The sequence below is a fragment of the Silurus meridionalis genome, chromosome 25, assembly GCF_014805685.1.
Source record: "Silurus meridionalis isolate SWU-2019-XX chromosome 25, ASM1480568v1, whole genome shotgun sequence".
In the NCBI taxonomy this organism is placed as follows: Eukaryota; Metazoa; Chordata; class Actinopteri; order Siluriformes; family Siluridae; genus Silurus; species Silurus meridionalis.
This window is the reverse complement of record NC_060908.1, coordinates 8,866,095-8,879,151: the sequence shown is the minus strand read 5'-3', so window position 1 is coordinate 8,879,151 and position 13,057 is coordinate 8,866,095. Positions and strand designations below refer to the sequence as shown.

Below are 13,057 nucleotides of genomic sequence, written 5' to 3'. Positions count from 1 at the left end.
CATCATTCTAAAGTTGGGTCATGCAAAAAGACAATCATCCCAAGCAATCCAGAAATCTACCACAGAAAGACTAAAAAAGAACAGAATCAAATAGTGACCTCATCTCGACTGAAAAGCTGTGAATAAACAAATGGTTGCAAATATCATATGTCTGGTTCCTCTCAAGGTTTCTTCCTTATGCCATCTTGGGGAGTTTTTCCTTGCCACAGTTGCTCATCAGGGACAAACTTAATTACAAAGAACATATTTACGTTTAATCACCACATTATCTGTGTAAAGCTGCTTTGGGACAATGTTCATTGTTAAAAGCGCTATACAAATAAAAATGAATTGAATTGAATTGAAATATCAATGAATTTAAGTGACACTGTAAAGATGTTCTAAGAGATCATGATGTGAGAGACTCATAAAGTAATACAGAACACACATACTTTTTGTTATTGCTGCTAAAATGGCAGTATAAATATTAAAGAAAGTATAAAGTATAAAGAAAATACTTTATTTTATTTTTCATACATAGTTTAATTTTACCTTGATTATTTTTTTAATAATGATAATATTATTTAATATGTCATGTCTGATGTGGTATTTATTAAGAGCTGATAAGGACCAGATGATTTTTATTATATCCTAACCTGTAAAACCATAGAAATCAAAGAGGGTGTACTTATATACTATATATATATATATATATATATATATATATATATATATATATATATATATATATATATATATATTGTACAAAAATCTGTACACTATATAACCAAAAGCAAATGGACACCTGCCCATTTAAATCCATGTCTATTATTAAATGAACTACAAAGACACAGTATGGAAAGTTTGTTATGCAACACAAGCTCAGCTCTTTCTGCCCTTCATACATGCTTCATGGAGACAGGAAATTGTTTGCTTCTTTGCATTTCTGATAGGGTGGTGTTGGAGATTGCCTCCATAGCAGTCTAACAGTCTAATCTGATAATTTGCTATATCTATTTAATATTTAGTATGTTTTTTGACATTTTATCGACAAATGAGAACGAAAAAACATATGTATTCATAAGCATAAAAATCTGTTAAATAATATTTTAGGCATTTTTTTCAGCTTCCATCTTATAGATGTCTTAAGAAAGAAATGTTCAAATTTTGTTCCAGTATATTGCTACATTCATATTTCCTTTACTAAACCAGCACCATTTGCAGAGAAGCAGTTACTTGTGTTCCTCGCACCCATATTTCTCAGAAGATTCGCTGTCTTCCTGCTTGTCTTAGTGTTTCACATAAGCAGTGGAGGGCATCTGCATGCACATTTTTAAATTCTGTGTGAAAACAACAAGCAATGCCTACATTGTACTGATCAAATGACAGAATGTAATGATTTTTACTGATATGTACAATAAAAGGTATATATATATATAAATAAATCCTACAAATGTGTAAATAACTGGGTTGTTTAGATACCACTCTAATACATATCTTGGAGAGACACATGGATAGACAGACAGACAACCTCAAGTTAATATAATTTTAAAACATAAAATCTTTTTATGCTTGTAAAACATACACATGCAAATATGTTAAATAATAAAAAAAGTTCCTTGAGACAAATGTTGGTTCTTTGTCTTCAGGTTTCTACTAATAGATTTGATTCCCTATAACACTGGATTGCTTTATGTCCTAAACCATAAATCTCACATCCAATGGGAATTCACCATTTCCTTAACCATTCCTAACCATTTCCCAACCATACCTTTGATCCCATTGTAACTTCCCCTGTCTGTTTTAACTAATCAAATCAGCTTAAAATCTACACAATAATACGATCATAATTTTTGTACTGATAAGGAGGCTGCTTGGAAACAAACACAAATATAGCCATCATAAATGCCTTTCTGACATGTCTAAATTATAGGTGGCCAATGCAGCTAGTCGCTATGGTGATTGCAATTGTGGGCTGTTCGGGAAGAACTGTGTGGATATAAAACTAACAAGCAGAAGGGGACACTCTTCACGCTACAACGGATCTGAAAGAAACAGAGAAGGTTTCCATCTGATCAAAAGGTTGTTTTATTATTTTACTTGTTTTGCTTTATTTTAAAGCCAATTAATGTTAAATATTGTTAGGTTTTACTGAATTTAGACTTAAAACAAAACCTAATATAATCAAACTTTAGATGTAAGAGATGAAACATCAGTTATAAACCATGCATACTTATACTCATCATACTTATTATGATCATACTTAACTCGTTTGGTCGTTTATGAATACCTGTTTAAAAAAATTTCAATTTTAGCACTTCCCATCTCACTGAGCTATGTCTGGAAGCTGGTACATCGTTGTAATTCTGCTTGAAACAGGTAAGAGTGTAACTATATTATATGTGAGATGTCAGTAATTGAGTACAGTTTAAGGCTATTAAAATGGTTTATCAAACAATAATTTTTATTTAACAAACAAAGCTTACAAAAAGCTGGTAGACTTAAAATAACTGCAGACAAAAGGAACTCAACAAAGTACAATTTTCCCTTAGTTGGGTAAGTGTACAAATCTCAGGCTTAAATATTACACCAATAAAAGTAAAAGTGTTTCATTCACATTTCTACTTGTGGTGGATGACGTACACAAACCATGTACTTGAGTTAAAACAGAGACACACTAGGTAAAATATTACTCCAGTAAAATGTGTTCCCTTTATAATTTCACTTGAGTAAAAGTACAAAGTATTTGCCTTCAAATGTATTTAAGTGTCCAAAGGGCTATGAAATTATTATAGCTATACAAATGTTCTATTATAATTTTTGTCACAAGACCTTTGCTTAATCAAATTAGTTTTTTTTGAGAAGACTCTAATGTTACTTTTAGAAAAAAAAAATCTATTAATAATAATTAAAAAAAATGCAAATAAGGCCTTGGGTGTTATTGCAAATTAGTGTCAGGAGTTTCTTCCATCATTTATTACTCTCAAATGTTATGCTTGCTGTTGAACAGATGCTGAACTGTATCTTTGTGCAGTAGATACCTCCAAACAGAAATCAAAACAAGTTCAAACAGAGCGTGCGCTCTACCCTGATTGATAGCTTTCTGTGTGCTTGACCAGTTAAGTTTTTATCCAGTTATAATTAAAAAGAAACGACTGATTACACAAAACGGAGTTGAGTATAAAGTAAGATATTTGACTTTTAAATGTAGTGGCGTTAAAGTAAAAGTCCCCAAATAAAAATACTTTACAGATACACAAAAAGTACAGTAACAAATTACATTTACTTTGTTACCGTCTGCCACTTTCTCTGAGTAAGACTGCAACCTGCTTTTGAATGTACTTACGCATCCAAAGTAAAAGATTCCCAGAATATAAATACACAAAGTTACATATACAGTACTTGAAAAATGTAAAAACAGCAATAAAGCACAATATGTTGGCACTGATTAAATGTTTTTATATTATTAAACAAGTATTGTAAGTTTTGTTGAAATGAGAATCAAATAAAGAAAGCTCAAACTCTAAAATCCACATTTTTGTCAACACACCACATAACAGATGTTAACAAACACTCTGTGTGCATATTATTTGTTGTATTTTTATCACTCTAAATTTTTTTGTTTATGAGAATTATAAATAAGCCTCTACCACCTCTAACGCAATGAAATTTATATTTTTGTTTTATAAATCAAGTAGTAAAGTAAAACAGCAAAAACTTTCATCAATTTTTTGTTTGTTACTTTAAACAGTACTACTTGGAACAGTTTCTATGAACAATTCTACCATTTCACCCATCACAATGCCCACACCAGAGGGCACATCATCAAATAATTCACTGGCTACTAGCACTGAGCCAGCAACAAGCCCAACCTCCACTGTAACATTACAGTCCACAGTAACATCTGCTGATCCTGGGCCAGAATCACAGCAGACTGTCACCCCTGACCCCGGCTCCACTGGAGGATCACAGGAGGGTCTAACTGCAGCCGAGGCAGCTGGAGTAGCAGTAGGCACCATTGCTGGTGTGGCTGCACTGGGTAAACAAATGGAACCCGCACACACACACACAAACACACACACACACACACACACACACACACACACACACACACACACACACACACACCCAGAAAGAGAGAGGGTGAAAGAGTGAGAGAAAGAGAAATGAGTCATAAGATGTAGAATGTGTATACATGCAGTTTGAATAAAGAACAATGTATTTAAATTGCATTTATTTTTTGCATATGATATGTATTTCATTTAAATATTAAATACAATAATATAAAGTAATATGTTTAGTAATAAGACAATTGTATTGTGTGTACGTATATATATATATATATATATATATATATATATATATATATATATATATATATATATATATATATATATATACACACCAGGGTATAAATATATTGAATACTGGTGAAAGTATATATATACTATATGTTTATTATTATTATATGTTTATTATCAAATTGTAGATGATGTTCTGTAAGCATTAAGAGACAATAACCCTGTCTCTTTGTAGGTGGAGGGATATATGCAGGTTTGAAGTTCAGTGGGAAACTGGGCTAACCTCACACCTTCACCTTCATCATAATCTTCACCACCTGGACCATGCACAGGCCAGTGGACCAGCTGTTCTTCCACAGAACTTTAATGAACTTATACAAGCTCTGTGACATGACCTGCATATAAATAAATAATAGGTTTCATACAAATGTATTTTATTTGTAATAAGTTTGTATGGTTTGTATGTTATGTAATTTCCCAGTATCACTCTTTATTTTCCGTGCCTACTTCATGTTAAAATTTTATTTTTATTGTACTGATGAATGCCAGAAACAAATAAGAAGTTTATGATACGCCAGTTTAACAGGACATTGTAAACATGCACAAGAGGAACATAGAAGATAACCACAGGAGATTGCTGGGTGTGTGTGCGTGTGTGTGCGTGTGTGTGCGTGTGTGTGTGTGTATGTGTGTGTGTGTCCGTGTGTGTGTGTGTTTAAGTGAGTATGCATACAGTTACTAGAGTTTCATGTAATGACAATAACAATGGTGTGAGTTAGAACAGGAGTGTAAATCAATAAACATGGTTCCTTAACCTAAATAAATAAAGCAAGCAAGAAATAGAGATAGAGTTTATATATTCTTTGCTCTTAAAAAGATTATTCACAAACCATTTTTTTATTCTGTTCTTATTAATAAACTAAATAAAAAATATTTGGCTCCATCCTCAGCATTCTCCTACCGATATACCATCTCAATCGGGCCTCTCTCAATTTGTCCTCAAAACGTCCTACATGCGTTGTCCCTCTAATAAACTCCTTTTTTAATCCTGTCCATCCTCTACAAAATCTCAACATCAGCTCTGCTACCTCCAGCTCCACCTCCTGTCAATTCCACTGTCTCTAAACCATACAATATCGCAGGTCTCACCACAGTCCTATAAACTTTCCCTTTCACTCTTGCAGATACTCTTCTATCACAAATCACTCCTACTACTCCACAAATCTACTCTTCTCCACCCACTCCACCCTGCGGCTCTTCTCAACCTGCTCCCTACTCTCACCACAAATCACAATATCTACAGATAGGTGAACTGGCTATGCTAAATTCCCTTAGGTGTCAATGAGTGAGGACATTTGTGTGGGCATTGTGCTCTGTGATGACTGGTAGCTCATCGATTGTGAGTTCTCCAGCCTTGCACTGTACACATAGTGTTCCTCAGACAGGCTGTGGATCCACTGTAAAATAAGAATAAAATAGTTAGATGATGATGAATTAATATTCCTCAACACAACTTTACATTTGTATGCTAAGGGTGTTTACCATGTGAATACGGAACAGTTTTGTTTTAGCAAATCTACCAAATGTTTGTTTCCTTCTTTCCTTATTGCCTTAAAACAAAGGTCAGGCATTTCAACTCAGTCCTTCCCTCAAACCTCTCCCTAATCCCATGGGTGTTATTAAGAAGTATGCAAGAAGCCTTATCTCTGACTGCATCCTATGTACCGTCAGCAAGCTGGTGGTAATTCAGGATACTGTATGCTCACACTTCTCACACACACATCGCAGCTCTCATTCAAACAGTGATCTCAAAAAAGAGCTCCTCGGTTACACAAGTTATTGGGTGTGAACTTTCACTGAGAGGTTCTTTGAGAATGCTTGCCACCCTGTTATCTGAATGGCAGAAATGTATTATGATCCGCTGTGGCGACCCCTAATAGGGGAAGCCGAAAGAAAGGGTTGTTGTAGACAACTTGATATCAAAATTATATGATATAGTATATTCTGGGTCTGTGTGTCTAAATGAACTGACTGCACTGTAATAAAGCTAGAGTTAGTAAAAAAAAATTAACCTCCATGTATGTCCTCATCCCTTTTTAAACTCCAGTAAAATATAAAAGATGATTATATTTATCTTACAAACAAGCAATTCATAGATTAATTTAATTTATTCAGGCTTAAGCATCTGCTTGGACATCTGTTGTTCAAGACCTAAAATAAAACCAATCTTCTGCTCAGTGTAACTAAACCATTTCAGAGAAATGAAGCTGAATTGCATTTTTAAACAATTCAATCGTTCATCATCAGTTTGAACATTGCTATACAATATAGATAGATAGAGAAATGGATACAAGGTTTGACTTGACAGTGCAGTGGTGTATTTATTGCTGAGACAAGCAGCAGACTTGAGAGGAATCAAAGTGTTGAGAGGAAACAAAGTGCAATATAAATACTATCAAAGTGTAAACACTTTTTTTTAATTATTTGTAAATTATTTCTTTATTGATTCTGCAGCTGAGATCACATCCGTACTCTTAGGCAGGACATTTCTCTGTTTTCTGTCTTATATCGTGGAATTAATGTACTGTTTCTTAAACCATATTAGATGTTTTTTTTTTCTTTTTTTTATTTAGGTTTATTATTCATTAAAAACATATAAAATACTACTTTGTATGTAACTTATAAATGCAAAACGATTTTTAAAGCATTTGGGTTTTATTTTAAGTGGTATTTTGACTCAACAGAAAGGCTATGTTTATCTAATTTAACATATTTCCAATTGTACTTGTGCGCCCTCTGGCGTGTGTTAGTTGCATTGTTAGATAGTGATTTGTATTCTTTTAATCTGTGTTTACTTTGCTTTTGGTCCATTACACCCAAAGTTTGTTTCTAGCAATAAAAAAAACAAATACTAGTTAATATCAAGAAAAAATGATGAATTAAATGAATTAAGGTTGGTTATCAATGATTGGTCGTTTGGAGAGATTACTACTCTGTGATTGGTCAGTTTTTAATTAACACTTGCTTGCCCTCTACTGGTCAGTACTCTAAATAATAGATGATTTAAAAATTTAGTGAAAAAGATTAGTAATGTACACAAATAAAAATGTGTATACACAATTGTCACTGGATAGAAAACTTGCAGCACTTAATAAGTAATTATGTTCTTGTGTATTGCTGTGGGCTAATCTAGATTTAAATTCTTTGAACTGTTTTTATAAGAACTTCATTGTATATACTCTGTTTTTATGTAAAAACACAAGCAATGAGCTTCAAAAAAGAATATATTAAAAGTCGAGAAGTCAATTTCAATCAGTGTCAGGATTTGGATTTGCACCTGTTTGCTTAACTCAGGTATAGATGCATTGAGATCTGCATTCTTTTGGCCACACTGTGTATAAATGCCCATGATGGTGTGGATTTGGGTGAGTTACTGACAGACATGCCACTCTCACTCAACAAATGATTGCTTTACTAATGTTTAATATCCCTTGTGGTATCACAGTCACATAGAGTGGATATAAAAAGTCTACGCACCCTTATGAAATTGCCGGTTTTCAAAATAAAAAGACAGAAACAACAACATAAACGTCAAACATGTTACATGTTTAATGCAATCTTCCAACAAATCTAGAAAAAAAACGAGAAATATTTAACAATTGAGAGCCTTTAAAATAAAACAACTACAACACTCTAATTGCATAAGTTTTCACACCCCTCCCAACGAATACTTTGTGAAAGCAACTTCTAGTTTCTTCCAATTGCTATGGGATCTCCTGTGTATGGCTCTTTTGAGGTCATTACACAGGATTTTGATGGGATTGAGGTCTGGGATCTGGCTAAGCCCTTCCAGGACTTTAATTATTCTTTTCTGAAGCCATGTCTTGGTTGATTGTTGAAGTTTTCTCAACAACATTGGAGGGTCGTCCTCATCTCTGAAATGTCTCTGTGAAATGTTTCAAATATTTGATGATGGTTTTGACAGTGTTTCATGGTGCATTCAATGCCTTCGATGTTCTTTTATATCTCTCACCTGATTGGTACCTTTCAACACTTAAGTCTTGCAGTTTATTTGGCAATTCTTTGTGACCCATGGCTCTTTCTAGAATAATATCCCAACCTTTCAAGCAAATACTACAGCAACTATAGCTGAGTTTTATTTCATTTTAATCCGATTAAATTTAATTGATTGTAGGTGAATTCCATTTACATACAGACCAAATTTTTATTGTGATTGTGCAGACTTATGCAATCAGAATGTTGTAGGGTTTTTTATTTAAAACCATCATTACACATGTAACAAGTCTGACATTTTTGTTGTTATTTCTGTCATTTTATTTAAAAACTTTACAATTTTTATAAGGGTGTGTTGACCTTTTATAGCCACTGTATGTAACTACCAGTATGCAATATACAGTATGTTTGATAGAACCTCCAGAGATTTTAAAAGTGCCTTAAAAGGTACTCTGACATATATATTTGTCTAGCAAATCTTTGTGCTACTGTAATGTCTAAATGTATTCATGTGTGTATCATAAAAAGAACGTTCTACTACAACGTTCTACACTGAAACATTTGTTCAAGTATCTTTCAGCAAAATATATTGATTAATAAAAAACAGTTTGGATAGTTTAATAGTTCCTAGGTTATAGATAATGATAAAAATGTTACTTCCGGAAAGATCCACAGTCATTGACAGTAAAGAAAAAAGAGACCAACAATACATGTTATGTCATATTGATTAATTTATTAATATTTACATCTATCTGGCTTTTAAAAAGCCATAACGTACTTGACAGGAAGGACCCCTTCTGTGTTCGTCATATGATTAGGACTCACTCACATACACATACATTCATAACATGTACTTCATAAATAAAACATCACACCACTGTATCACACACACACACACACACACACCACACACACGCTCGCTCTCAAACAGACAATGTGCACAAATACACCAGGTGGCTCCATGTGCTGTAAAAGCTGTTTTCCATGTGAAAGTAATTTCTGTGGTCATAAAATTAAACAAAACCTTCATTGCAAAGATGAGCTCCACCAGGGGGCGCTTATCTGCTCTGTTTTATAAAATTATATAAAAATAATAATAATAATAATAATAATAATAAAAACTTTCTGTATATCCTAAATTTATTATATTACATGCTTCTGGAGTTTAAAGCAAAAGCATCTAACATGTGATGTATGTCTCACAAAAAAAAATATATTTTACAAACACCACAGAACTCTCACAAAACATAAGACCGCTTTTTGACTGTGTAGTTTGCAACATATGGGCATGTATTTATGAAAGATTTTGAGTGAGAGATTTTCATTAGCTCAAATGCAAAAATAAAGGTACCAAACATTGGCAAATTATATTTGGGGTAAAAAGAAAAAAAAAAAAGAAAAAAGAACAGACTGGAAAATTATATTTTTCCTGTTATGACCTATATTCACATTCAGACTCTCAAAAATAAAAACATCAAAATGTCAGAATAAATTAAATTCGCAATGCGATCATAATAACTAACTGTAGAGAAACAAAGAGCTCCAGGTACACAGTGCATAGTTCTTTTCTCATCCGCTACACACACACACACACACACACACACACACACACACACACAAACACAAAGTCCTGCTCATTGTGAGAGGTAGTGTTCCAGTTGCTTTCTTTCTTCCTACAAGGAGTGTTTTCATCCTCATCCCTTTAGCAGCAGCAGCCTACATCCAGCGGAATACAGGATGATGAAGCCCTTATATTGGGAGCTTGTTTAGGGCTGTGTCTGAAAATGTCTCAGGCTTGTAAACAAGTCATCAAGCCTCAAACATAGTTCACTTCGTGCGCTATTCTTTGTTCATAAATCTTAAAAGCAATCTCAGGTTGTGGCTCACAGCCATTGCTGAGGTTTATTCTCAAGTCCAGGCCATGGTTCTTAACCAGCTCCATAGTGATTCCAGAATCCTTCGTTAAGTTATAGATGTGACTGGATCACAAGCGCGAGGAGTTTGCAAGCTCGTAGAACAGCACATATGCATCACTGCTGCGCACTTGGCTGGAGGACATAGGGCTTACTCTAAAATCAAGAGAAAGAGAATATGTAAATCAAGCACAACTTGCCTCTAATAACTGACACTAAAGATGTAAAACTCCTACCAAACTATTCTTATCATTCTAAAAATGTGCAACATTGTGTGGGTTCGGTGAGTTACCTGGAGTCGTTGTATGAGTACCACTCTCCTGTGGAAGGGTTGCGGCAGTAAGCTGTGTAATGGCCACCCAATGTGGTGCCTGTGTGATTTGACACTGCATACAGGTTATACACAGCATGCACTATAGAAAGGAAAGAAGAGAACGAGAAACGAGATTAAATACACTTCACTGTGCATCCTGAAACATTGCAGGAAAAAAAAGAATTGCGTATTCATTTATAAAAAATAGTGGGTACGGAAAGTATATAGACCCTCTTAAATGTTTTACTCTTTGTTATATTGCAGCCATTTGCTAAAATAATGTAAGTTCATTTCTTTTCCTCATTAATGTACACACAGCACGCCATATTGACAGAAAAACACAGAAATGTTGATATTTGTTTTGACATCTGGGCCGAAGGTTTACCTTGACCCTAAGCACACAGCTAAAATAACGAAGGAGTGGCTTCACAACAACTCTGTGACTGTTCTTGAATGGCCCAGCCAGAACCCTGACTTAAACCCAATTGAGCATCTCTGGAGAGACCTAAAAATGGCTGTCCACCAATGTTTACCATCCAACCTGACAGAACTGGAGAGGATCTGGAAGGAGGAATGGCAGAGGATCCCCAAATCCAGGTGTGAAAAACTTGTTGCATCTTTCCCAAAAAGACTCATGGCTGTATTAGTTCAAAAGGGTGATTCTACTAAATACTGAGCAAAGGGTCTGAATACTTAGGACCATGTGATATTTCAGTTTTTATTTTTTAATAAATCTGTCAACAATTCTGTGTTTTTCTGTCAATATGGGGTGCTACGTGTATATTAATGAGGAAAAGAAATGAACTTAAATGATTTTTGCAAATGGCTGCAATATAACAAAGAGTGAAGAATTTAAGGGGGTCTGAATACTTTCCGTACCCACTGTATAAAAGGATAACTGGTTGCTATACATACTGCTGTTGTCGGAAGCGAACTCGCACAAGTCCAGTTCTTTGATGGGAAAGTTGACGAAAGTAGAGAGTTTGGCGGTTTTCAGGCGAGCTTCAGAGAATCGCTTTAAATCTGAATAGCCAGAGAGTTAAGGACCAACAGACATGTACGCATTAATATACTCTATATACACAGAAACCCTAGGATTATTTTCAATTAGTGTTGAAAATCGGCATTGTTTTATGTTAAATTGTGTGCAGAACTGGTGGCAGAGTGATTTCAGAAAGGATACGAAGCACCAGAACTTTGGGGAATTTCTGAATAGTGAATTTCTTTGTGCATTTCCGCCTGGCTTTACACCTTTGGCATGTCTGTTAGAAAGAAAAAAAGACAAAGAGAAAGTTTAGGGTAAGACAACAAAAAGAGAAGAATATCCTTAAATCTTGCATACAGCATAAGGATATTCCAATTTAGTCCTGGGCCACAAAAAACTGCCTGTTCTTTACATATCATGCTATATTAACATTAACATTGCATGATTATGCTAAATGAATACTTAGACTATTAGAATAAAACACACACACTACAAACACTTACAGGTTTCTCATTCCCATCCAGTACATCTTCCTTAGTGAAAAGTCGAAGGCAGTCGATCAGCATCACCTCTCCAGAGGTCTACAGAGGAAAAAGAGTTCAGTTAAGACACTCTCTGACACAGTTAACTCTGACCTGTGTTTTTGTGTCTGTGCTCGAGTGTGTTTACCTTGGCAATAGGTAAAGACAGATCCCAAAACGGATCGAATACAGTGGAGCAGAAGCCACACTCGCTGCAGGTCAGTGAACTTTTCAGCTGGCCAACAAACAGATCTGTGGGAAAAGACCAAGGCATACTTTAGCAATCCAAACACACACACACACACACACACACACACACACACACACACACACACACACACACACACACACTTTTAGTCACACTCACCAACTACTTTGCTGTCTTCTCTCTCCAGGTACTTGTTCCACATTCTCTTAGCTTTCTCATCATCCCTGATGAGTACACACATACATGGAGTGAGAGTGTGATCTCAGGATTACATTCAGTACCAATAAATACATTTATAATCACAAAATTTGCATTCAATACAAACAACACAGCTGGTAAAATTACTGTTCAGCCACAATTACTGCTTTGCCATTAAAGTCTCTTACTTCTGCCTGCAATTCCTCCAGAGTACTTTTGCTAAAAGGCTACCCATTATTATTTACTTATTATTAATAACTATTCACTAAAACCCAACCGCCACTTAACTATTGCAATGTCTACAGGAAAGTTTCTCAGTAAACAATTTTATTGAATGTTCTGTCCTGCATAAAGTTCAGGCTCACTAAATGACTTATTTTAGGTGATGCAAGTTTTTGATTTGTGTCTGTTATCTAGCAAATGAGTTACTAGTTTAGAACACTATTACAAGAAGAGTTTTACATTGATGGACTACAGGGCTCCAGCTATTTATAAACTCAGACATTTATGAGTTTGCAGATTTCATCGATCCCACTAAGCAGCCAAATCAATAACTATTAAATTAAACATTAAACAATTAAACATCAGACTGTGATTCCAGCCACTGAACACAAATAAAAATCCT

General features: G+C 34.6%; 1 protein-coding gene across 2 annotated transcripts in view; it reads right to left on the bottom strand.

Annotated features, from left to right (window-relative positions):
• Nucleotides 1–9,007: 9,007 nt before the first annotated feature.
• Nucleotides 9,008–13,057, bottom strand: part of usp2b (ubiquitin specific peptidase 2b) — a 43,779-nt gene continuing 39,729 nt past the window's right edge. For both annotated transcript variants that reach the window (XM_046838678.1, XM_046838679.1), the window contains 7 exons: nt 12,394–12,458; nt 12,175–12,278; nt 12,009–12,086; nt 11,704–11,782; nt 11,436–11,543; nt 10,500–10,620; nt 9,008–10,363 (listed from right to left, as the gene is read on the bottom strand). In XM_046838678.1, coding sequence (XP_046694634.1) covers nt 10,279–10,363; nt 10,500–10,620; nt 11,436–11,543; nt 11,704–11,782; nt 12,009–12,086; nt 12,175–12,278; nt 12,394–12,458 — 640 coding nt within the window. In that variant the 3' untranslated portion in view covers nt 9,008–10,278. The remainder of the gene's footprint in view (nt 10,364–10,499; nt 10,621–11,435; nt 11,544–11,703; nt 11,783–12,008; nt 12,087–12,174; nt 12,279–12,393; nt 12,459–13,057) is intronic.